The sequence below is a fragment of the Zosterops lateralis genome (genome assembly GCF_965231275.1).
Source record: "Zosterops lateralis genome assembly, chromosome: 2".
NCBI lineage: Eukaryota > Metazoa > Chordata > Aves > Passeriformes > Zosteropidae > Zosterops > Zosterops lateralis.
This window is the reverse complement of record NC_139763.1, coordinates 102,712,251-102,737,132: the sequence shown is the minus strand read 5'-3', so window position 1 is coordinate 102,737,132 and position 24,882 is coordinate 102,712,251. Positions and strand designations below refer to the sequence as shown.

General features: G+C 53.6%; 1 protein-coding gene across 1 annotated transcript in view; it reads right to left on the bottom strand.

Moving 5' to 3' along the window:
- Positions 1-24,368, bottom strand: part of SLCO2B1 (solute carrier organic anion transporter family member 2B1) — a 32,041-nt gene extending 7,673 nt beyond the window's left edge. The window contains exons 1-8 of the mRNA XM_083855487.1: positions 24,272-24,368; positions 15,673-15,762; positions 11,022-11,159; positions 10,772-10,934; positions 9,014-9,241; positions 7,883-7,981; positions 7,442-7,572; positions 2,373-2,481 (exon numbers count right to left, since the gene is read on the bottom strand). Of these exons, the coding sequence (XP_083711613.1) occupies positions 2,373-2,481; positions 7,442-7,572; positions 7,883-7,981; positions 9,014-9,241; positions 10,772-10,934; positions 11,022-11,159; positions 15,673-15,762; positions 24,272-24,274 (961 nt within the window). The 5' untranslated portion in view covers positions 24,275-24,368. The remainder of the gene's footprint in view (positions 1-2,372; positions 2,482-7,441; positions 7,573-7,882; positions 7,982-9,013; positions 9,242-10,771; positions 10,935-11,021; positions 11,160-15,672; positions 15,763-24,271) is intronic.
- Positions 24,369-24,882: the final 514 nt, after the last annotated feature.

Here is a 24,882-nt window from a genome sequence, read left to right as displayed (position 1 = left end):
TCTCCTTGAAAGTGCCTTTAGGGACCATGAGAGAAACAAACAAGTCACGAGTGCAGTTCCAATTGCCTTGACGATCACCTTAATGGGCTAATTCCCAATATGTGCAGCAGAACCTGCACATCCTCCCAGGTGTTTTCAACAGAAGCCTGGAAATTAGCAATGGAAATTACTTCAGGCAAGCTAAATCCTACTTTTTTTCATTACTGCAGGAAGATCCAATGCCTGCAGAAGGAGGAATTTGTGGCTGTGAGGAGCAGGGGGCAAGCCAGAGTCACGCAGAGCATCTGTGCCAGAGCCAAGATCATTCCACAGCAGCCCTGACTTGCCCAGCTCTGTGTGAGTCCAGAGAAGCTGGCTCCCTCCTGGGGTGAGTGACCTCAGTGCTTGGAGTGTTCCCAGAGCTGGGGCTGAGCCCTTGCCCTGCACACAGCCCCATCCTGGTGCTGGAAAAGCCCTTCCTGCCCGAGGCTGCCCCACAGAGGCTCAGAGCTCCTGGGAAACCTCCTGGGATGGGCTCCAACCCATCCTTGCTCTGCAAAAAATTGCCACGAGAGTCACTTTGATCTCTGGTCATCCTCAGAGCAACAGAACACACGGCAAAAGGTGTTTCCTTCTCCATAATCATGGAATGGTTTGGGTGGGAAGGGACCTTAAAGCCCATCCAGTGCCACCTCTACCATGGGCAGGGACACCTCCCACTGTCCCAGGGTGCTCCCAGCCCTGTCCAGCCTGGCCTTGGGCACTGCCAGGGAGATTCAGGCTGAGAATCTCATCTCCAAATGCTGCTTTCATAAATGATCATGTAGAAAATAATAGTAAAAAAAGAAACAGAGAGAGGAAACAAAACAAGCAGGAGAGAGATGAAATGGGAAGGGAATTCTATTTCCAGGGACTTGCAGATGAGTCAGCCCTGAAGTCTTTAGGCTTCACCCCTATTGTCCCATCTAACCATCACACACCACCTGCCACCCTGTTCCTGGCTCCAAAAAAGAGTTTTGTGTTTGAGATCGTGGCGATTTCAGCAAGATTGCTCTCCTGACATAAAACCAGACACTTCATTTATTTCAGAACTAGGCTCTGGGGGAGAAATTCTCGGAAATAATGAATTTATTAGCACAGCCTTGACACAGCAACACTGATTCAAGCCCCGAGCCAAAGCTGCAGCTGTAGCAGGGTGAGATTTTCTCCCCCTCTCTGCACCCGGAGCAGGGAGCTCGTTTTCATTTGTGTTTGAGAGGCACGGAGCAGAGTGTTGGTGTGAAAATCCCATCTGAGCACCATCAATCTGTTCCCACGCACAGCTTCCATTACACAAGTTTCTAAATGACAGTGCCACAAGGTCAGGGCGGGAAGAAACCCCCGACTGCCTCCTCTAATTGAGCATTAGGCTGAGGAGCAAACCTGCCCACACCTGCCTGCCTGTGCCTGCCCTGCACTGACCTGCAGAACACAGAGAATTTCCAATAAATTAATGGGATAATGTTCGGGAAATATGGAGGAAGCTGACACAGAGTGGACTTCAGAGAGCCACTTTTCCTAAGTAGTTGCTGAAGTGCAGAGTGTTTAAAAAACCCAAACATCCCAACCATTAGCAGATGCTTCCAAAGCCCAGCTGATCCTCTTCAGCACAAAGAGCCCACTCATTTCCAAACATCTTAATTGCACTGGATGGAAATGTCCCTCTGGATTTTAACTGCTCAGACCCTGGCCCCAGGCAGTGCTGGCCATTCTCAGTGGGACAGGAGGTCAGCCTGGCTTGGAGGAGGGACCCTGATGAGGATTTTTGTGCTGCTGTGGATCTGATTCCTGCCATGGCCCGAGGACTGAGCAGGAGCAGCTGGAGGCACCCAAACTCCTCTGCCTGAAGGGGGTCTGCTCCAGGCTCACAGCTAGCACCCCTCTTTCCTGCCTGGATTTGGGCTCTGAGGAGATTTTGGCCTCTGATTACCACTGCCCACATGAGCCATAAAACCACAGAGGCACAGAAGGATTTGAGTTAAGAAACCTTAAAGGCCATCCCATTCCATCCCCTGCCCTGGGCAGGGACACCTTCCACCTGCCCAGGTTGCTCCCAGCCCTGTCCAGCCTGGCCTTGGACACTGCCAGGGATGGCATGTGACACTCAGAGTGACCAAGGCCAGGTGCTTGAATTGGCACGAGGTGGAGCAGGGCAATATGGGCAGGGTGAAGCTCATGTGCTGGCAGCAGAGGGGTTAAACCCAGCACTGAGCCTAAGGTGCATCTCAGGGGCCTATCCAGGGACTGGGCTGAGCACAGGGGGCACAGCCCTGTTCACTGGCAGCACTGCAGCCCCAGCTGGGCAGTGTGTGTGTGGCAGCAGGGAATGCTGTCCATGTTTGGAGCACACTTACGTCTGATGAACTCCAGCAGGGAGAGGTTCTCTGTGTGCTCCGATCTCGGCCTGAGCTGCCTGAGCATGTCCTCCCTCTTCTTGCAGCCTCTGTCCTTCCCTCTCACCACCTGGGGACACACCAAAGACTGTCACTGCACACATCACCCCACAGCTTCCCCTGTCCTGGCCTTTCCTCTCCCAGATCACGACACACAGCAGCCCATGATGCTGCTGCCCTTGGCCATCCCTGCCTGTGCCCAGCTCCCCACTGGGTTTCCAACGGGGCTGGCAGCACCCAGGCACAGCTCCGTGCTGCAGAGTTTTCCCACCTCTCCTGACAGCAGTGGATCACACTTCACCAATGCCAAGCTGTGCCATTCCCCAGGCACAGCACACACAAATTCAGGAGGTGCAAACCTTTGCAGGGAAAGCTGGATACCCTCAGGGGGATGGTTTTGTGCCCCAGAACTTCTTTTACCTCTGTGTGAGGGGACAGGCACAGGCACCCAGGGAGGAACACAGCTGGACTCCCAGCAGCACAGCTTTGGGCACTACCTTGGGTGGAGATGAGCAGCTTCCTGGCTCTCTGTGCTCCCTCACGAGCCGGTAGGCAGGAAAGAGGCAGAAAAAGTGAGAGGAAAATGTATCCAGGCAGGGAGGGAGTCTAGGCTGGAGGCAGAACATTTGTCACCCCTGAAAGCAAGAGGCTGCCCGGGGCAGTGCTGGATCCCTGTGCAGGGTCCATGGCAGCCTCCCTCCCCAGAGCAGAGCAGAGCAGAGCATTTCTGGGACGTGCCTCGGGCCCCTGCCCTGCAGGCTTTGAGGGAAATCACAGCAGTACAGGGCACTCATTAGACGGGATGTGCTGCTGTGCCTGTGCAGGGCTCAGGGCAGCATGGTTTTCATGGGAAACCACGGAGTTTTTACAGCCAGAGCCAGCAGCCCTGGCTCTGCCAGCCCCATCAGCTCAGCACCTCTGACCTGAGCTGGGCAAATGAGTTCATTCAACAGCAATTAGAGACTGGTAATGGGCAGAAGGAAACGGCAGCTCTCAGGCTAAAATCACCTCCTCTGCCCTGAAACTGAGAGTGGTCATTAAACAGCAGTGAGGTCACAGTGTCTGTGCTGTGCGTGCCACGAGTCCTTTTTAAGGGCAAGGGCAGTGAAACTCCTTTCCTGTTTTGTTTGCTGGAGCTCAGGCTTTCATACATTTTTCAAATGCAAAGATAAAATCCAGCTCCCTTTCACTTTTCAATTGCGTTACAGGGGCTCTTCACTCTGCTCTGAAACTGCAGCATCTTCCAAAAATACACTCAAGCTGTTCCTGACCGTGGCTCCCTCGGCTTCCAGCTGTTTGTACTTCTGAGAGTCAACAGCCTGCATGTCCAGACAAAACCCTAGCTCCCCCCAGATCTCCCAGTCTATCCCTGTGTGTGATCCTTGCAGGGGACATTTCCCTGCTGGCTTGGGAGCAGCAGCTGCCTGCACATGGAGCAAAGCCCTCACAGAGGGGAAAACTCCTCTCCCTGGGCTCCCTTGGCCCTGGCATGGCTTTTTGCTGCCTGAAAGGATCAAGAAATACATTCCTCTGGGCTGAGGGAAAGCAGAGGCAGAAGGAAAAGCAGGAATCCTGACTGCTTTCTGTGGATGATGCTGGAAAGGTGCTGGAATGGTGCTGGAATGGTGCTGGCTGCACCATCAGAGATGCCTAAGCCCTAAGGAGGATGCTGTGCCCCTGCCTGGGGAGATTTTGGCATTCTTACAGCAGAAGTGTGTTCAGCTGGACCTGGAAGGTGCAGTAACACTGGCTGGCTGCTCAGCCCTGCCCCAGCATCACGCCAAGGAGAAACAAATTAGGCTTGCAAAATGCCCCCACACTTGGATTCTCCTGGATGATTCCTTAAAGGGCTCCACTTTGTGGTGCATCTCATGGTTTTGCAATGAGATTTTATCTGCATGGAAGATTTTGCCCAGCAGAGCTGTGGCTGCCCCTGGATCCCTGGCAGTGTCCAGGGCCAGGCTGGACACTGGGACTTGGGGCACTTTTAAGGTTCCTGCATCCCAACCCACCCCGTGATTCCATTGGCATCATTGCCACCCTCATGGGGCATGGAGGAGGCTTTTGAGGCAGGAGAATGAAGCTCCCACACACTTGGCATGAGGAAGAGCATCCCCAACCTAACCTTGGCCTGGGGAAATCCCCCATTTCCCTGCACAGACATGAATAAATCCAGGGATGGCTGAGCAGGGCTCTGCAGCAGAGGAAAATAAAAGCAGCTTTTCCTGGCAGCTCCTGCTCTCCCCACCTGCTACTGCACCTGTGAGAAGGGCAGCCAGAGGTGCCAGCAGACTGGGTTTATCCAAATACACCCCTGGAAACAGGGATAAATGACCTGCTCTGTGACAGAGAGGTTTTCTTTGTTTATTTTGAGGTATCTGCAGAATTTCCCTCTGGCTGTGAACAGAACCTGGCACTTCCAGCCCAATGAAAAGTCAGGTCAGAGAAGTTATTTTCATATTAGACAAAAAAAGTGTAAAACCTCACAGCTTGGAAAAGAATTATTTTCCTTTTGACAAGGTCAGGCTCCCTACAAACACTTCACTGTGCCTCTTCCAGCACGTGTGGGTCCCTCGAGGGGCCCTATTTCCAGGAGTGTTAAAATAACCAGCTGAGGGGCACCTTGCTCCCACCACATGGGAGGATTATTTTTAGCTGCTGTTTGTGCCTGTCTTTAAAGCTCCCTGGGGGAAATCCAGCTGCAGAAACCAGCCCATTCCTGTAGCCTGTCCTGCCACTTGGCCCTCTCTGTTCCTCAGACCATGCCCTGTACTCCTGGGCTGCCTTTGCTGGTGCTTTCTGACCTTTAATGAGGCATCCAGAGCACGACAGCACCTTTTTCCAGAGAAAGACCTCAATTTCTAGCACGTAGGAGAGCTGGACTGGGACTTTTTGCAAGGACAGAGAGGGCAAGGGAGAATCACTTTAAGATGAAGGAGGGCAGGGTTAGATGGGATATGGGGAAGGAATTGTTCCTTGTCAGGGTGCTAAGGCCCTGGCACAGGCCCTGGTTCAGGCTCATGGAGGCACGATTTAACTGGAATTACTTGGGGAAAAAGCTGTTCTTGACTGAAAACAGTTTTTCCAGTATAAGAGCCTCATCCTCCCATCCCCTTCCTGATTTCATGACAACCTCATGGCTTTGCTGTGATCAGCCTTCAATAGGATTATTCAGGATATTTGGTGCTAGAAACCTACTGATGAGCAGCAAAGCAGAGAAATAAAAATGTTCTTGGTTTGAAGTGACAAATTTACAAAAAAAAAAAAAAAAAAAAAAAAAAAGATCAAAAGAGCAGACCCACACTATCATTAATGTTAGCACCAGCCATTCCAGGAACTTCAAAGAAAGAATTCATCAAAAAAAGGTGAGGCTGAAATAAAAAATGTAGATGGCTTTGGCTGGTGGGAGGAGGCAGATAAGTCTCCAAAGGCACAGAGAGCTGAGTGATACCCAGTGCTTGCTGCCCTCTGAGGAGGGTGGCCAGAAATGGATCCAAGCTGGTGGTGCAGGAACACCTCAGCTGCTTCTGGGCAGAGCAGAGCTGAGCTTTTCCCATGGGCTGTTCCCATGCTGGGGGCAGCACAGGACACACATGCAGGACAACATCCACGACAACACAGATTTCCAACCAGTCTTGGAGTGCTCCTACAGCTCACATGTGCTACCCAGAACAGCACGTGGCAAACTTTCTACAGAGGCTTTTATTTGAATTTCTTAGGCAGGGCCCCTTGCTGCTGCTGGTGCTGATACCCCACAGGACAGGTGTGGTGGCCCTGGTGTCTCCCATCCTGCAAGGAGGGCACAGTTTGGCTATTTACTGTATTTACTGTATTTTCCTATTATTGTTATTATTTTTAGCTGCCAGTAGATTCCAAGAGCTTTCTGAGGGAGATGCAAAACTGGGGATAAGTCCAAGAATTCTAGAAATTCACATGCTGCAGAGGGACACGTGGGTGCTCAGCCATGTGGGAGTGTTCCCTCCAGACTCCAGCCAGCAGAGCAGGGTGAAACCTCCCTGCTCTTTTTAAAATCAATATCCACCCATTCCCCCTTAAATTCTTCCAAACTGCTCAGAGTGCAGCACTTGCCAGAAAGTGCAGCTGTTTTAGCTGGAAGTGCATTATTTTCTCTCAAGAGGCATTTATGAAATTAATATTCCCATCAGCCCTAATGAAGGACTTCTCCCCAAGATGAAGAGGACTTCTCACCCTGGCAGGCTGAGCAGACCCTGCTGGCACAGACCTTCCCTAAAGCTCCAGAGCAACCCAGGCTGCAGCAGCATCAACCAGGCACATTGCATTTGAGACCATGCTCGTCCCACCATGCACAGAGCAGTTCCCACCCCATCACCTCACAGCTCATGTCAGCCAGGAGTAAATCATTGCATCCCCCAGCTGAACGGGTAAAACAGGTCAGGGGAATCCCAAATCTCCACTCAGTTCTGTGGAAGTTCAGGCAGTGTCAGGAGAAGTGAAGGATCGCTCTGCCCCAGTGCACAGACTTGTTCAGACAGGAAGGTTTTGGTGCTGCCTCGAGGTGAAGCACACATGGAAGGCAATGACACCACTTAGAGCACGGCCAAGACACCCAGAGGAGCACAGTTTCACCTGCTGAGCGTGTCCCAGCAGCTGCAGCACATCCCAACCCGCAGGAAATGCTGCTCTGCAGGCGCAGCCTGTTGTGCTTGGCTGCTCCCGATGCGCTGGGGAAGCTCACGAGTTGTGTCAGGTCCTGGTGGCAGCTCTGGGCTGCACAGCCCCTCCCAGCCCTGCTCTTCAGCTGCTGCAGCTGCTGGAGAAGAATTGTCCTTGTCTGCTCATGGATGGAATTTCAATTCCACCTGTGAAATTTAGGATTGTTCCCAGACAAAAGCTACCAGGACAGACAAGGCTGGCTGCCCTTTACCTCCCCTGGCAAAGCTCTCATTTTCAGACATGGCAATCAGGGAGTGCACCCTTCCCTCCCCGAGGAACAGAAGTATCAGTGGTCCCTGACATTTGGAGGTGTGTGTGTGCAGAACCTCTCCTACCTCTTTTGGCATTTCCCGTGGGAAGAAGAAGTATGGCAGGGCAGACAGGGCCACCAGGCTGGCGGCCACCAGGAACCCGAGCCACCAGGCCCCCACCCAGCGCGGGTCCTTGTTGGTGAGCTGCACCTCAGCTGCAACACGAGAGGAGAGGGACATCAGACCACTGCTGGGACAAGGGGGGTGCACCAAAGGGTCACCCTCAGCATCAGCCAGCCCCAAGGTGGTGGCTCCCAGTACTCTGGGGCTGAGTAGCTTTCCCCTGATCACATTCCATTGCTGTCCCCGGGCTGTCCAAAGAGCCACTGAGCCCTTTGGATGGAGACAGCTGGGACAGGGATCTCCTGGATGCCACCTCTGCCCCACTGGCACAGGGCAGGGAGCCCACAGAAGGCTGGAGCCCCTCTGCTCCAGAAGCTCTGGCAGGACATGTGCCCTCCTCACCTGCGCTGACTTTGTCGACGTCCACGTAAAACCTGAGCATAGCAGAGCCCAGCATGAAGGCCACCCCTGGCCCGATGACAGTCACTGAGAACAGGATTCCTGTGGAGGGACAGGAGAAGGGAAAGGCTCAGCCTGGAGAAGGGACCACGGGGACAGAGGGGTCTCAAGGAGGGACCAGGCTCTGCTGTACCTGCCCCCAGCACAGGCCATTTCCCTGACAGCTTCCTTATCTCCAAGAGCAACAGCCCCATGCTGCCCATGTTCCTTTTACACAAGGAATTCCCTTTGGCATGGCTCAGATCTTTCCTGATGTTCATCTTCATCCTCCTGGAAGGACTGCAATACTTCCAGGAACAAGAGGTGTCCCTTGGCCTCAGTAATCCAGGGAATACCACGTTTTTTTACAAGGTTAAGGAGATAAAAGCTATCAGTGAACTCTCCTCCATGAATTTCTGATAAAAGAAATCCACACATGTAAGATTCAACTCCTGCCTTACATGAGAGAGGTTTGGATCATCTAACAGAGCAAAATGTGATGCTGTGCTTCCTTTTTTTAACAGCAATGACTTTGTTTTGATCCACCTTTGCTGTCCCTTTCAGTTCAAGGCTGTCACAGATAACAGCTGGGGAAGAACTAGAAGGACCTGCAAGGACCTCCCTGTCCATCCCCCCACCCTGGGCCACCCCTTTTGGGCCTATGTCCAAGCTGTTCCCCAGCACCCCCTCTGCTGAAGAGGACACTCTCCCATCTCCCAGAGGGTGGAAACTGCTTTCTTTGGTTTGCATTACTTTGCTAACATCTAAACAGAGCCCCCATTGCTGCCCCTTGCGAACACAGAGATCAGAGTGTTCCTCTTAGCCTTCTTGAAGCCTTTTTGGAGGAGGGTATGGCAATTAACCCTGTCTCCAGGTTGTCAAAAGCCCCAGCATCTGCCTCAAATGGTGTTTCCCAGCTCCCCTGCTGCCTGCCCAAGCCTGAGGCACATAAACTCTTTTTGCAGAAACCTTCCTGGCTCTGGGCAGAGCAGAAGGGCTCTAAGGAACCCTGTTCTCATTAATGCAATCAGCCCAGCCTGGCCTTGCTGTCACCTCCATCCTGGTCTGTCCCCCTGCCAGGGAGCTCAGGCTCACCCAGGTAGAGGGGGGAGTTCCTCTCGCTGGCGAAGTCGTCGATGTAGGAGATGCCGAAGGGCTGAATGGGCACGCCGCCGATGCCCAGCAGTGCCTGGGCCACAAACATCACCAGCAGCACCTCGTGGTTCTCCCTGGAGGCGTGAGGGGTGCAGCTGCCATCACTGAGGTTGGCCCAGGCCCCCGGGGCCCCGCGCTGGCACAGGTCTGTGCTGTTGTTGAAGGTGCCTGTGGTGACAAGGCGACAGCTCTGAGGAGCTTGGTTTGGACAAAGAACATCTTTATTTAGGCACTGCAAGGGGCTCTGAGCTCTCCCTGGAGCTTTCTCCAGGAGAACACCCCCAGCTCTCCCAGCCTGGCTCCAGAGCACAGGGGTTTCAGCACCTGCTCTGGATTTGCTCCAGCAGCTCCAGGTTCTTATCTTATCCTTAAACGGCAGGTGAAAGAAAACACAAAGAAGGTGCAAAGATCACAACACTGATGTTTTACACAGATGGCTTCATGTGCCACAGAAAGCCTTCAAGGCTTTTCCTCCATCAGGGAAGTGGGGCTGAGGTCCCTCCTGTGACCTTTGATACACCTTCCAACACAGGTAAACAAGCAAACCTGCAGATTTTGTCAGGAGCTACCCTGGAAATGAGAACTCATTCTCCTCAGAAAAGCTGCCTCAGTGAAAGCGCTGATTTTAGCACCCTCATCTCCCTTAGCACCCCAGGCAAGGGGGTGGTGCTGCTTGTGGCAGGATTTCCATGGTTATGCTCCCAATCCCGTGGAAGTCCAAGTGTTCGGACACAAGGCCACCTGCATCAGCACTGCTGAAACACCAACTCATTGTTTCCAGGCTGGGGTTGGCAGCTGGTCCCCATTTGCAGCCAGCATAATTCACCTATTCAGCCTTCCTTTGGTGCCTGCAGTTGCCTGAACCAGCTGCACTCCCTCTGGTGAGCCAAACAAAAGCTGTCCAGTGGAGGCTTCCAGAAGGTTTGCTGGATCTTCATGGCAGGAACTGGAAAGGTAGCACATAACTGGTTTTCTCCTTTCTCTCTTTTCCCATCCTTTTATTTTCCTTCAGGGAGAAGATCCCAAACCCACCGTGTCCTGTTCCCTCCACGAGGGATTTAGACCTGCATGTTTCTCAAGGGAGGCTGATATTCCAGTGGGGTCTAAACCCTCAAAGACAGCCCAGCCAGAGCAGGGAAGGCAGGTGAGGCTGGATGTGCAGCAAGCAAGGAGAATCAGAGGCACAGCCTGTATTTTGATTATTTTCCTGTCCTTTCCCATAGTTCCATAGTTCCCACGTCCCCTGGCTCTGCTTTCCACCAGTAGCTGTTTCCTCTCAGGCTTGAGGTGATTTCACTCTCAGAAAAATAGAATTTCTTGAGGAGAAGCCAACAGCTCGCAGCTCCCAGTGCCTGGAGAGAAGGACATTTCACAACAGGCCCCCACTGCCAGGGGAAAGGGAGAGGTGGGAGCTTGGGAAGGAATTGTTCCAAGTCAGGGTGGGGAATTGCAACAATTCCCAGGAATTGTCAGGGTGGGAAGCACAGGCTGCCCAGAGAAGCTGTGGCTGCCCCTGGATCCCTGGGAATGTCGAAGGCCAGGCTGGAGCGCCCTGGGATGGTGGAAGGTGTCCCTGCCCGTGGCAGGGGCGGGACAAGATGATCTTTCAGGTCCTTTTCAGCCCAAACACCATTCCATCACTGTCTTCTCTCCTTCCTCTGCCCCAAGAGGCCCGACCCAAGTTCCTGGAGCACTTACTGGACACAGACTGGTCGTACTGGTAGGGCCCGGTGAGGAAGTGCGGCAGGGCCATGAGGAAGCCGGCCAGGGACACCAGCAGAGCCCCGCAGCCGATGAGGCGCGGCCGGTGCACGCGGCTGCCCAGGTAGCTGACGAAGACGATCAGCAGCGTGTTCCCCACCTGCAGGGACAGAGAAAGGCAGTGCCTCAGGGGCAGGCAGGAGCAGGGGGCAGCACTCAGCAGGGACAGGGGGTTTTGGGGGGTCACCTCGTTGAAGGAAGCGAGCAGCCCCGAGGTCTGGCTGGAGAGGCCGTAGCGTTTCTCGATGGTGGAGATGGAGCTCTTCAGGTAGCCGGAGACCAGGAGCTGGGAGAGCTGCAGCAGCCCATGGCAGAACACAAAGAACTGCCAAGACAGAGAGAGAGAGGCTCCAGCAGGGTCGCCAAGGGCAGCACAACAAACTCCATCCCCCCCAGAGAGGCATAAACCTCTGACCACAAGCCTTGGAAATGTCACCCCTGCTCTGCCACCAGAGAGATCTTCTGAAATTAGGTCAGAACCATGAAATTGGCCTCTGCCAAAAGTAACAAGGGGGTCAGTATCTGCAAGGAGGCTGTAATTTCTTCAGCTGAGAGGTGGCTGTGGACAAGCACATGTCTCCAGCTGGGATGGTGCCTGTTTGTGTTGGCCTTGTCCCTAGGATACACAGCAGAGGGGAGGTTGCACAACATTCCTGTTCCCATTCAGCCAGAGGCAGGCAGCCACATCCCCAGTGCTGGGAGCTCTTCTGGGGCAGGAATGAGCCCGTTCCAAACACAGCAACAAACAACTCCTTTAGAGAAAGTCAGCAGAAGGTCAGGGAGGAGAATTCACACTGCTTTCCTTTCCTCCTCACAAAGCCCTGGATGTAAAACACATCTCTGGAAAATATGATGATTCTCTTCCACTTCTGGAAGAAAACCATCTCAAAGTCCATCATCTGCCCTCATCTCCATCCTCCCTCCTCCATCTGAGCCATCTCCTTCCCTGCTGCCTCGTGGCTCTCCCAGGCATCCCTGCAGCCCCAAAGGAGTTCAGACAACCAGCCCAAGCAGTCACACATCCTCAGCCCACCCATCTCCCTGCAGCACAGGCTGCATGGCCCTGGCTCCTTCCTGCTGCCCTCAGCCTTCGATGATGCCCAAACCCTTGGGGCACTGCTCCTGCTCCCTGTGTTTTGCAGCAGCTCCCGCCATGGAGAGGCTGCTCAGCCTGGTCTGGATTTCTCCTTCTGATCCAGGCCTGGAGTGAGATCATGGCCAAACTGTCCTGCTCTGCAAGCCAAGGCAACATCCCCAGCATAAACAGGGACAAGGGGGAAGGTCAAACCTCCTGAGACCTCTGGGGCTGGGATGTGGTCATCTCCTTCCAATGGGATGGGCTGGCAGGAGACACACCAGGACACCCTCCAGGGCTGTCCCCCCTTCCAGCCTCATGGCACCACTGGTGGGTGATGCATGTCTGGACTGGGAAAATGTCACCCAGCCAAAGGAAAGCTTCCCCAGAGCCAGCTCTGCTGAAACTCCCATGTTCCTACAAGTCACTGGCTCTGTGCAGGCTCTGCCTCCTGCACACATCAGCTCACATGGGAAGGCTGAAACCAGATCTGTTTATTCCACAGCACATAGCCCCCTGAGGATCCAAATCCAGGACCTTCATGGGTTTACAGCAGCTCAGCAGCTGCCCAGCACTGCCCCACATCCTCCTCAGCTCAAAATGGGAATCTGGTATTTTATTCTCTGCAAAGTGAAGCACAGATAGGAGAGATGGCCCTGCAGAGGACTTGCAGTGGCTTGGACAAGGACCCCAGCTCTGCCTCCAGGGGCTCTTTGCTCTCAGCCATCAATTTTTTTGTCAGGAAAAGAAAGAGCAGACTTTTCCTGCCCTTTGCACTGGTGACCTGGATTGGCAGACACCAGGCTTTCCCCAAGAGCTTTTCCATGACAGCAGGACAGAGCATGGGCACCAGGAGCAGCCCCAGGGTAGGTGCTCCTGGATGGGAGCCCAGGCTCAGCAGTGCAGCACCTTTCTCTTGAAGGCCTGAGCTGGGCTTGTAAAGCCTTCCCTCTACATCCACGGAATAAAACTCAGAGAATCCAAACACCAGCGAGGTATTGCTTCTCCAACCTCACACGTGCAAGAGAATAGAGAAACACTTTCCATCCTGTGCAGCCAGGAAATCACAGACCTGGGAATTAAACACCAGCATTTCCTCTCCTGGTGGTCTGGAAAAAACCCTCTCACAAAAGTGTTTGCAGTGTTGATTGTGCAGCTCGGCAGCAAACTCTCCCCATGAGGGCTCTGTCAGTCCTGCCCAGCTGACACACCAGGATGTCCCCACCATGCTCTTTCCACATGTTTGGGACATTCTGGATGCTATTTTAAGAGAGGTTTTTGTGCCTTAGCACATACCAAAGGCACATTGGGCTGTGCTAACGTCAAATGGGGAAGGGAGGAAACAGCTGGAACCTGTGGCTGGGCCTGTGGTTAGAAGAGAGCTCAAAGCCCATCCAGTGCCACCTCTGTAATGGGCAGGGACACCTTCCACCATCTCAGGTGTCCCCAAGTCCCATCCAACCTGGCCTTGGACACTGCCAGGGGTCCAGGGGCAGCCACAGCTTCTCTGGGCACCCTGTGCCAGACCTGCCCACCCTCCCAGCCAGGAATTCCTTCCCAAGATCCCATCTAAACCATAATGCTCCTTGAAGCCAAACAGGGCAGTTTGTAGTCATGTCCCTTAGTTGCATTTTGACATGTGGTATGTGGTTTTTGTGACACGCTCTCTGGAGATATAAATACACATAAAAACTGCAGTGCTGTGATTTTTGGTGCTTCAGCCACTTCAAACACATCCCACCACATTGTGCAATGGTTCTGTGTCTCTGCAACGACCATTTGAACCCTGGGCTAGAAGTTTTGTTTTCTGAGGAAGTAATTTAGAAACCGGACAGGGTGGCCTAACTTCTTGAAAAAAAAGCCCAAGAGATGAGGGGAAAACAGCTTGTGCTAAGGAAAATTGTGATCTTGGTGACAAGAGCTTCCTCCACATCTGGTTGTGGCAGGGGTTGCAACAAGAGGGTCTTTAAAGTCCCCCCCCCAGCTCAACCCAGTCCGGGATTTTAGGATCTACTTTCACAGATATAGCAAAATACAGCTTGAGCTGACTTTGCCCCTCAATGATTTCATCTTTAAACCCCTTAAAATATTTCCTCAAGGAAAAATCAGTGGGGCCATATTTGTAAAGATAACTGTTGGGAAAGATGGGACAGGAAGGGCTTGTGTAAATGCTTGCCTGGTAAGAAATACTGGAGGTGTAAAACCTGTGAGTGAAATAGAAATGAAGGCCAGCTTTGAAATGTAGGCATGGCAGGCAGGAAGATGGTGATTAGCTGGAGATAGATTGAAGGACAGAAAACAAAAGGACCCAAGAATGTAGCCCCTCTCCATCCTGCCAAGGCATCAGGGAAAAAGTAGATAAGAAAAGTAGTCTTTAGAGTTTAGAATATAAAATGATATGGTAATATAGTAGTTCTCATAGGCTGCATGCAAAGTTTGTAGGTTTTATCTCGCACTGGTTGGTCACTGTAAATTAGAATATCCAACATGAAAGGAGATATAATGTATTGTAACAAGGTCCTCGCTCTCTTACTCTTACTCTTTTACCTCTCTTACCCCTCTTAGCTCTTTTACCTCTCTTACCTCATACCCTCTCTCTCTCCCTCTCTCTTTGGGACATCCCTTCAGCCCAGGCGGGTGGCTGAAGGCAAAGCCCTTTTTACCCATGACCCTTGCAATAAAACCACGTGTTTCAAGAATATCTCAGGTCTGTAGAGTTCTTTCTCCCTGCCATCCACAGATGCTCCTACAGATAACCTTGCTAGCAAGTAAAGAAAAAACAACCAAACCCCAGCAGATAAAAACCAGCTGAATGGGCTGAAGAGAGGATTGGGGAAGAAGGCTCAGGACATGGCTCTGTGTCTCCAGCTCTGGTAGCCTCTGCCTCAGTGACTCACTCTCCTTCTGCCACATGGGGTGAGGGTGATTAAATGCAGTAGCATTTGTAGAAAAACCCTCAAACCACCAAATCCTCTCCACAAAAGTGTCAGAGAAATCTCAGGCCTTTAAGACCAACTGTCATCTTTTGCTCTCTGGCCTGGTGAGATTCTCTAATGAGCGAGGTAATTGGCTGCCAGCTACACTGAATGTAGTAATAAACTGATGTTAAGGCTGCCACTACTGATAAAAAGGAATTATTGAGCCAGAAGGGAATGAAGCAGATGTTACAAGGCAGTGGGAGCCGTTCCAGGTACAGCCTGTGGTTCTGCAGAGCCTCAAAAACACTCCCCCAAAGGGGTTGCACCAAATCCAGGAGGACACAAGACTTAGAAGAAAGGCTTCACACTGACAACGCCAGGGCTAGATGGGATCTTGGGAAGGAATTCCTGGCTGGGAGGGTGGGCAGGCCTGGCACAGGGTGCCCAGAGAAGCTGTGGCTGCCCCTGGATCCCTGGCAGTGCCCAAGGCCAGGCTGGACGGGGCTTGGAGCAGCCTGGGACGGTGGAGGTGTCCCTGCCCATGGCAGAAATGGCACTGGATGGACTTTAAGGTCCCTCGAACCCATCCCATCCTGTGATTCTCTGGAGTTTAATCCTGCAGGAGCTGGGAGTTGAACCAGCATTGAAACATCACTGCCCCACCACTGCCTTTGGAATGGAGACAACTCCACACCAGAGGCACTTTTGCCATGGGAAACACAGGGAGCATTTTCCAAACACACATGGTACCTAGAAATCCTCTCCATGCCTTCTGCAGGAGGCTGAACTGCTCCTTCCCAGGTCAGCAATCCCAGGGGGTGTTGGGGAAAGCAGGAGGCATTTACCTTGATGCTGAGAAAGGGGCTCCTGCAGAGCGTTTTCCGGGCTGCATCCGGGTGGCTGCTCCTCGGAGCCTTGCTTGGCATTCTGTCAGCCTGTCAGAGATAAATCATTCAGCACAATGCTCAATTCTGTGCCTGAATTCTCCCGTGCTCAGCTGGCAAAATCCTGTCCTGCTCTGCAAACACCCCCACAGCAGGCACACCGTGTCCCAAGGAATTGCTAATTACTCCCGGGTTCCCTTGGCTTGGAGCGCTTTAGTTCTGCAAAGCAGCAAAGCAGCCTGCAAAATGTTAAACCCCAGAGGCCTGGGAGGTGAAACGCTGCTCAGCAGAGCCAAGGACAACATTGTTAAACATTACTGGGGTCGGTGTCCTTATCAATGGCCTCAACGGTGATGGGGCACAGGGCACCCTCGGCTGGCAGCAGACACAGGACGGGGAGAGCATCTGACAAAGCTGATGGCTGTGCTGCCATCCAGAGGTACCTCGGCTGCCTGGAGAAACGGGAATTGGAGGATCTCAGTGGGCTGCAGAAATGGGTTTCAGAGGGATCTCAGTGGGCTGCAGAAATGGGTTTCAGAGGGATCTCAGTGGGCTGCAGAAATGGGTTTCAGAGGGATCTCAGTGGGCTGCAGAAATGGGTTTCAGAGGGATCTCAGTGGGCTGCAGAAATGGGTTTCAGATGATCCAGTGGGCTGCAGAACCCCCTGAAGCTCAAGTGGAGGCAGTGCAAACTCCTGCCCCCTGACCAGGGCCCAGCCTCTGTATCCCTCTGGGTGGAGGGATTCTCTCCAGGCTCGGGGCAGCAGCTCCTGCTGCACAAAGGGGGCTCAGCAAACCCTTCCCCATCCCTCCTGTGCTGGGCTCTGCTGGGTTCAGGCCCTGCTTTCCTGTGCATCCCATTTTCACCCGCGGTATTTCCGCCTCTCCCCTGGAAGAGCCCCAGCCCCTCTCGCTTTAGGACTCCCAGCTTCCACCGAAATGCAACCCTGCAAAGCAATTTCAGCCCGTGGGAAGCCAGGACCCCCCTCCCTGCCCGCAGAGCTCCTTCCCCTCTCTGGCCGCTCCTCCCCAGGGACCGGTGATGTGTTTGTTGGGTTTTAGTACCCAGGCTTCCTGCTCAGGAAGCTGCATTGTTCCGAGGCACGTTAAACCCATTAGGCTTTAACTTGTTGTTCAGCACACTCTAATAGATGTTTTCATCTCCGCGGCAAATGGGGTGAAAGGCTTCCCATTATTATTTCGTGTAATTCTATTTCCCCCATGATGAGAAGCAAAGGAGCGAGGACCCGCAGCCTCAAACAAATTAACAAACGCGGGGGTTGATGTAACTTCTAGCAGGAGGAGACTTGCCCAAACCGCGGGGTTTATAGATCCTCAGCACAGTGCACGGGAGAGGTGAATTCCAGAGGGGACTGCACGAGTTGCGAGTGCCACAGCAGCCTCTGCAAACAGCAATTGCTGCCCTCAGCCCCACTCCAGGAGAAACTGCTACAACAAGCCCAGGATGGGATCAATAAAGTGAATTTGATTGTAAATGGAAGCAGGCAGGAAGAATCCCCCGGCCCTGGCCACCTGCCTGGCTCCAGCCCATGGCGCCCTGATCAATTATTGATTATTACTGATTTTTATTGACAGCCCCTGCCTTTGCTGTGCAGCCCCAAGGAAGCTCAGGGGGGCCACAGGGGGGAGAAAAAGGCTGGAAATCCAAAGGCAGGAAACCCAAAGGAGCCCGAGCCTGGATTTCCAGGGATGGGAATGCTCATGGGGCTGCAGGCTCGATGTCCTGGTTAACTGTGTTACTGTCTTTGTCCCTTATGAGACCCGCAAAGCACAAATCCATGGGTGTGCAGCAGGACTCTGGTCTCCCTGCCCATCCTTTCCACGTGTGGAAGAGGGAGGGCGGCTGAACTCCAGGGCAATGCTCAGCAGAGATCTGAAACACCACAGGGTTTGCCAGCAGATCCAACTGAGGATAAACCCTCAGATCCCACCCATCCACAGCTCTCCTTTAGGAACAAAACAAACCAGAAAAGTGCTTTGATCCGGCAGAAAGGACAAAGAGCACATCAGATAAAAAGTCACGTAAGACTTAATTGATTAAAAAAAAAAAAGGCATGAGGAGAGCAGCAGGTTAAAATCAATAAGATTCCCGTTGGCTTTGCTGGATGGAGCCCAGCTGTGGCAGCATCATCTGGGAGTGTCACTGCCTGGGCACGACCCAAGCCAGCTTTTCCATCCTGGACAGCTCCAGGGGGAAATGAGAAATTCCTGGTGCCGAACGCTGCTCTCTCGGAGCTCCCAGGGGTGTGAAATCCCTTTGTTAGGTGTGCCTTTCACATTCTGTCTCCCAGCTCCCAGAGGTGTGAAATCCCTTTGTTAGGGACACACTGGAGCTGAGAGGCTGGTGTGGGGTGGGTGGCACTGGGGTGGCACCGAGGTGACAGGGAGCGCTGTCACTGACCCTGACACAGCCCTTGGAAACCAGCCCCGTGCCCTCAGGAAGCAGAGCATGGCGTGTTTGTGTGCCTGCAAGTGAACCCTCTGGGGAAACTGCTGCTCCCAAAAACCCAGGAGGGGCTTTCCGTGCTCAGCAGGTGTATTTGGGAGCCAGGGAGGTGGCCAGGCTTCCCCAAGGGTCACCTCTGATGTGGGCACTGCAGGGGACCCCCAGCAGCAGCCACCTCACAGCCACGGGTTTCACTCCACGGAAGGTGATGGAGGGATGGATGGATGGATGCTCAGTGTGCTGCAGATCCATCAGCTGCTGTTATTCCTTCAGCTACAGGTGGCAGGATTTGTCCTCAAAGCCCAGTTTTCTCCCCACTTCTGTCCTGGGTCATTGCATCCCTCAGAAAGGCCTAGCATGGCAAGCTCTGGGTGCAGTGAGAGCTGAGCTCAGTCTCACACGAACTGATGCCACTAAAATTGTGTCGGAGATCCCAGCCTGGACTGCCTGACACCTCCTCCTCCTCCCAGGGGACTGCAGGGAGCTGCAGGCTGGGGAATAACCCCAGCACAGAATCCCAGACTGCTTTGGGTTGGGAGGGACCTGAAAACTCACTCAGTGCCACCCCTGCCACAGCAGGGACACCTTCCACTGTCCCAGGCTGCTCCAAGCCCCATCCAACATGGCCTTGGACACTGCCAGGGATGCAGGTGCAGCCACAGCTTCTCTGGGCACCCTGTGCCAGGGCCTCCCCACCCTCACAGGGAACAATTCCTTCCCAATATCCCATCTGACCCTGCCCTCTGGCAGTGGGAAGCCTTTCCCTGTGTCCTGTCACTGCCTATATCTGCAATAATCTCAAAAACCGTTTGCAGCACTGATTAAGATGCTCCACTTGTCTCAAGGCCGCCTTTTCTTTGCCACCAGGGCAGCAGAAATGCCCCAAACCCTGTGTGGGACCTGCAGCATGGTCCTGGCTGTGACAGCAGAGGTGTGGGCTGGGTGCCACTGCACCCTGTCCCATTCCCCAGGCTGTGACTCCATCCAACGCCTTTATTGTAAACTGAGCAAGGAGAGGCACAGGCTGGGCTCAGCAGAGCGTGAGTAAATAACAGCCAATGTAACACAGCAAATTAAGTCCCAGCAGGGGACTCCAAATGCCAGCAGATATTCCCTAATCTGTCTTCCTTCTGCTGAATAACTTTCCTCGCTGGCAGCGAGGCTGGAGTGGTGTCAGGGCGTGTATTTATGAGTGTGCCTGGGGTGAAGGGGAAGCTGGCTCAGAAAATGTGGGTGCAACACTTTATGGTACAACAGAAGGAAAAGGCAGTGGATGCACATCAGACCCTCTCTTGAAAAAGACAGAGGGAATGAAAAGGGATGCAGAGAGGTGCCCTAGAGCTGTTTCTATCTTGCACCAAGTGGCAAAAAGAAAGTGAAAATGAGATCGGCCCAGCTCAGTGACTGTGCAATGAGCAATGGGCCGCAGATGACGTCCCAGAAATCTTATAAGAAGTTAAAATAGGAAAATGTTATTGGAGGTTAAAAACTGGAGGAAAAAAGAAAACCTGTGTTGAGACACATGACATGCAAGCATAGCCAATGAGGGAGAAGCTGCAGCCCTGCCCTGGTGCCCCTCTGCTTCGGAAAGGATGAAACCCTGCTCCCCATGTGAGTGCTAAGGTCTCCCAGAGCTCCCTGCCTCACCCTGGCACTCCCTGCCAGGGCTGGAGCCCCTCCCTGGGAGGATCCCCAGGTGCTTCAGCCCTGCAGGATGTGGTGCAGGACTTGGAGCTCACCTGGCAGTACCAAAGCAGAGATGGGAACTCCCAAGGATGGGGCAGCCACAGCCTCCCTAGGCAACTTGTGCCAGGGCCTGCCCACCCTTATACCCAGTAATTCCTTTCTAATAACCCATCCATCCCCACCCCTGGCAGTGGGAAGTCATTCCCTGTGTCCTGTCCCTCCATCCCTTGTCCCCAGTCCCTCTCCAGCTCTCCTGGAGCCCCTTCAGGCCCTGGCAGGGGCTCTGAGCTCTCCCTGGATCCTTCTCTCCAGGTGAGCACCCCCAGCTCTCCCAACCTGGCTCCAGAGCAGAAGTGCTCCAGCCCTGGAGCAGCTCCGGGGCTCCTCTGGACCTTCTCCAGCAGCTCCACGTCCTTGTGCTGCTGGCCCAGGGCCGGGGCAGCTCTGCAGGTGGGGTCTCACCTGAGCTCAGGGGCAGAATCCCCCCTGCTCTGCTGCCCTGCTGAGAGATCAGCCCAGGGTTGGAGATTTCTGGGTTGGAACATGTCTAGCCTTTCAGCCACAAGCAGCCCCACATCCTCTGCCCAGGCCTGCTCTCCATCCATGCACCCATCCATGCACCCATCCATGCACCCATCCATGCATGCATGCATGCATGCATGCATGCATCCATCCATCCATCCATCCATCCATCCATCCATCCATCCATCCATCCATCCTGCCCTCCCTCCCTCTCTCCCTTCAGGAAGGCAGTGTCCATCACACCTGCGGTGACTTTTCCTTCAGAGTGGGAAGTGCCCTGGAGCTCTGAGTGAGGAGGGAGGAATCCCAGAGCCTCTGGCTGAGGGAGATGGCTCTGGAGTTATATAAGCAGCCAGGCTGGGATTGCATAATTCCATGAATCACTCGCTTGGCTTTGCTTTCCAAGGCTGCCCAGGGCTGTGGAGTTGTTGGGGTCTGCAGCCACCCCCATGCCTCCTCAGCCTCTGCCCCTGCTGCTCCCCAGGCTCTCATGGGCTGCATCCCCCTCTGTGCACCCATTAAACTGCTCCTGCCCTCCTTTCTCCCTCGTCACCTGTGGCTTTATGCTCTGGCTCAAGGGTTTGTAAAGGTTTGCTCAACCAGGATCTCCTGGCTCTGCCAGTTTTACTCCTTCCCTGTGAGGTTTGACGCAAGTATTTTGTGTACAAAAGTCACCCCTGTGTTCTGGATGGAGGCAGGTGCTGAACATCCACCCCCTGCCCTGGGATGGACATGTGTGGCTGGGCTGCAGAAGAGCCTTGTCTTGTATCGTCTGTGGGGATTTTCTATTCTAGCACCACCTCCTCTGTGTTTGGCAGGGAAACTCTTCCTGCTTCATCAGCTCCAACGCCTGGATGGGAGTTAAAGCGCTGGATGAAGGCTGAAGAGCCTGGTTCCAGCAGGAATTCACCTTTCCACAGGCTGCAGGCAATGCTTGGCTCTATGGACAAACACCTGCCATGAGAAGCCTGAAGGGAAGTGATCCCAAACCACAGTTTCCCCGATTTGGGCTTTCATACGCCATGAATACCTTCCTGATGTTTTTTCCCCCCTCTGTGCTTCACTGCTGCTTGGATAGGCATGAAGGCTGAGAAAACCACAGATTTTTTGCTGAGTCCTCCTGAAAGCTGTGAGAGTTTGCAGTGCAAGGAGCAGCTGGAGGAAATGGGAGAGCCAGAGTGGCTCCAGGGACACAGACACCTCCGGTGAGAAAAACAGAATTTTTGAAGGGGAAGCTGTTGCAAAACAAGGACCAGGAGCCCCGTGCCTTGAACACACATGCTGAGTGGAAACCTAGCAGTTCCCTGGAGCTGGGTTTGCCCTTCTGGAGCAAACCAGGGCTCGTTTGCTATTTATTATCTGTAACTTCTGAAAAAGAAGCCCCAACAAACCCAGATTCTCCATCTGCACTCATGGTCTGCCCAGGACCACAGACCTGCTCCTCATGCTGAGTATTCCATGAGGAGCAGCTACACTCCAACCCTGAACATTTATTTCCAAGGGCAGCTCTTTTCTGCCTCCACACTAATCCAGGGATGAGCAACTAGAGCATCCCCAAATTTTGCAGGCAGCCAATAAAATCTGCTTCACCAGGAGCTGGGAATGACGCTGGCCATCTGCAAGCAAAAAGGATGGATGGAGGTGCAGGAGCAGGGAAATGCTGCTGCCAGGAAAGGGAACTGAATAGAGCTTAGGAGAAGTGAGAAAATTCCTTAGCCAGCAAGGGAGGAGCTGGTTGTGAACAGCAGAGGAAACACTGAGTGGGAGAGACCTGGTACATTTCTGGGTGATGGACAAGGAGCAAGTGCTGGAGGGAAGCCCCAGCCCAGAGCAGCTGCTGAGGGCTGGAGCTGGCACAGGAAAAGGAGGAAACACTGGTATTTTGGGCAGCAGGGAGAACTGCTCAATGTCCTTCTTCCATTATTTAACATTAGCGGACTGCACTGTCATCTGTATGCTGGGAGGGACCAAGAAAGTGAAAATGGAGATTATCTTCTGGAAGTGCCCAGACCTGGAGCAAGAGCCACAACTTTCCCCAACCAAGCTGCCTGGCAGCAGCAAGCCCTTTCCTGCATCCCTGGGCATGATCTTGGCCCAGGGTTTCTCCAGCCATGCACTCACTACCAATTTTCCCTGGATGACACCTCAGAGCCTTGTGGTGTTCAAATCATGTCTCAAGCCAGGAATTCCCCTTCCCGCCTGCTGTGCCTTCCACACTGCCTCCATTTCCTTAGAAAATCACTTTTTTCCAAAGGCTGAGGGGGGCAGTCACAGGTGCTGAGGTGGGAAATGAAGCTCCCAAGGCATCCCTCAAATCCACATGCAGCCACATCATGGCTGAAGACCCTCAATATTTAATCTCCTTCCAGCCAGGCAGATGTGCCAGGTCCAGGATAGAGCACAGTGCAGAGAAGCACCCCAGTGGAGCACTGGGAGCAGACTGGGAGCCAGGAACCACAGAGGAAGAGGGCTGGGATCCAACTGTGATCAGACCAAGGCCCCCAGAGAGCCCCTGGTGGTGCAGGTAAGGGAGGAGGCCAAGCAGCCCTGCAGGGTTCAGGGGTTTGGGTGAGCCAGGACCAGGCATTGCAGAGCCTGGAAATGCCACCTTATGCCCAGCAGGATGGCTGGTACAACACGGGGACACTGGAAAAGCAGGAGGGGACACCAAGAGAAAGGAGAGTGTGTTGTAAAACAGCCCCATAACAATAATAAGCAGGAGGTTGGCAGGCACCAGGGCTCTCACAGCCCCCTTGGGCTCCTCAGGAGCCCCTCAGAAGCTTTCTGAGGGAATTGGCCAAAGCAGGGAAGAGCTCTGGATGTGTCTCTGCTTCCAAGGAGAGGGGAGAACCTCTCAGGCTGCACAGCTCAGCACTCACTGAAGGGTTTGGGTTGCAGGGACACCACTTAAAACCCATCCAGTGCCATGGGCAGGGACACCTTCCACTATCCCAGGCTGCTCCAAGCTCTGTCCAGCCTGGGGTAGACAGGGGTCCACGGGCAGCCACCAGTTTTTGGCACCTGCAGTGCCATTCCCTCCTGACACAGGAGCTGCCCATCCAGAGTTATCCCTGCCCTTGGTACCCATCTCCAGAGGGGAGGAATCACAGGGCTGCAGCAGCCCCCCCAGGATGGGACATGTGCCCACCCTGCAGACCTGTCCCATTGTTCCCATGCCCAGCAGGGACACCACAGCTGCCACCTGACACAAGCAGCCAGGGTGGCCAATCCCAGCCCAAGCTTCAATTCCACGTTCCAGGGAGCACAGGCTGTTCCCACAGCTGGCTCCCAGGGGATAAGCCCATCCCAAAGGCTCCAAGGGACACAGCAGCTCCCCCATTTGCAGGAAACCAAGCAGCCAAGGAAAAGCCCAGTGGGAGCAGGCACTGGCAGCAGATCAGCCCTGAGCCCAGAGCTTTCCATGGCTCTGTCTAACTGTGGATCAGTTCTCTTCCCAAGCAGAGCCTTGCTGGAGAGGTTTGGCTCTCCTTGTGGCAGCCAGGCACACAGGTCTGGCATCTCCCCAAGGTCTGGGCTGGAAAGAGCCATGGCCGTTAGAGAAGTGAAACCGTAAGAGAAACACTGGGGCAGCTTCAGGCATTGGGAAAACCGGGAAAATTCCCTGCAACGGGAGAAATAAGTGGAGCTGCCTCACTGGAGAAAAAAAAGACCCTCAAATAAGTAAGAGAGGAAGCGACAGAACACAGGTGCAGAAGGCTGGCACAGAACAGGTGTGGAGTCACTCCTTGCTTTTTCCCCTTGGAAGCTCCGGCGGATCCAGGAGTCTCGCAAAAGCAGCTGGGGAACAGCGTGAGAAAATTCCACTTTCCCCGAGCCCGGCACCGGAGTCATCCTCAGCATCCCCCGGCAGCGAGCCAGACTCACCATTCCAAGGCTCTCCCGGCGCTCACCCCGGCGGCTCTGGCAGCAAAAGTTTCACTTTGCCTGCAGAGCCGGGGCCATTCGCTGCTTTTCCTGTCCGGGCTGGAGGTGGGGATGGTGCGGGGTGTGTGGACTACGGAGGTGGGGCTTCGCTGTACTTTTAAAAGCCGGAGCGCCCTCAACTTTGGCAGTGGCTTTTAATAGGATTTCCTTAATTTTTATGTTTGCTTTTTCCTGAAGCTGCAATCCCAGAATGACAGAGCTGTGCGGTTTGCTGAGCCAGGGCTTTGCCAGCTCCCTGCCCAATCCCACTCCAAGCTGGGCTTGGCTTTCCCTCCGTGCCCCGGCTCCAGTCCCCTCTCCCCTCCCTGCAAGGGTCCCCTTCCTCCAGGGCAGTTTCCTTGCCTTCATTTTCTTCTTCAATTTGCTTTACCTATAGGGGTTTTTCTGTAAATTTTGAAGCTGTGGTGTAAGCCTGGGATTTGAAAAAGGGAAATTTTTCTTTATCTAACCCAGGACTATTTATTTTCAGTACTCTCTTGGTCTGAGCACTGAGGCTCTTCCAGACCAGAACTGCAGAAATTAACAAACAAGCAGGCCCAGCCAACGCTGCT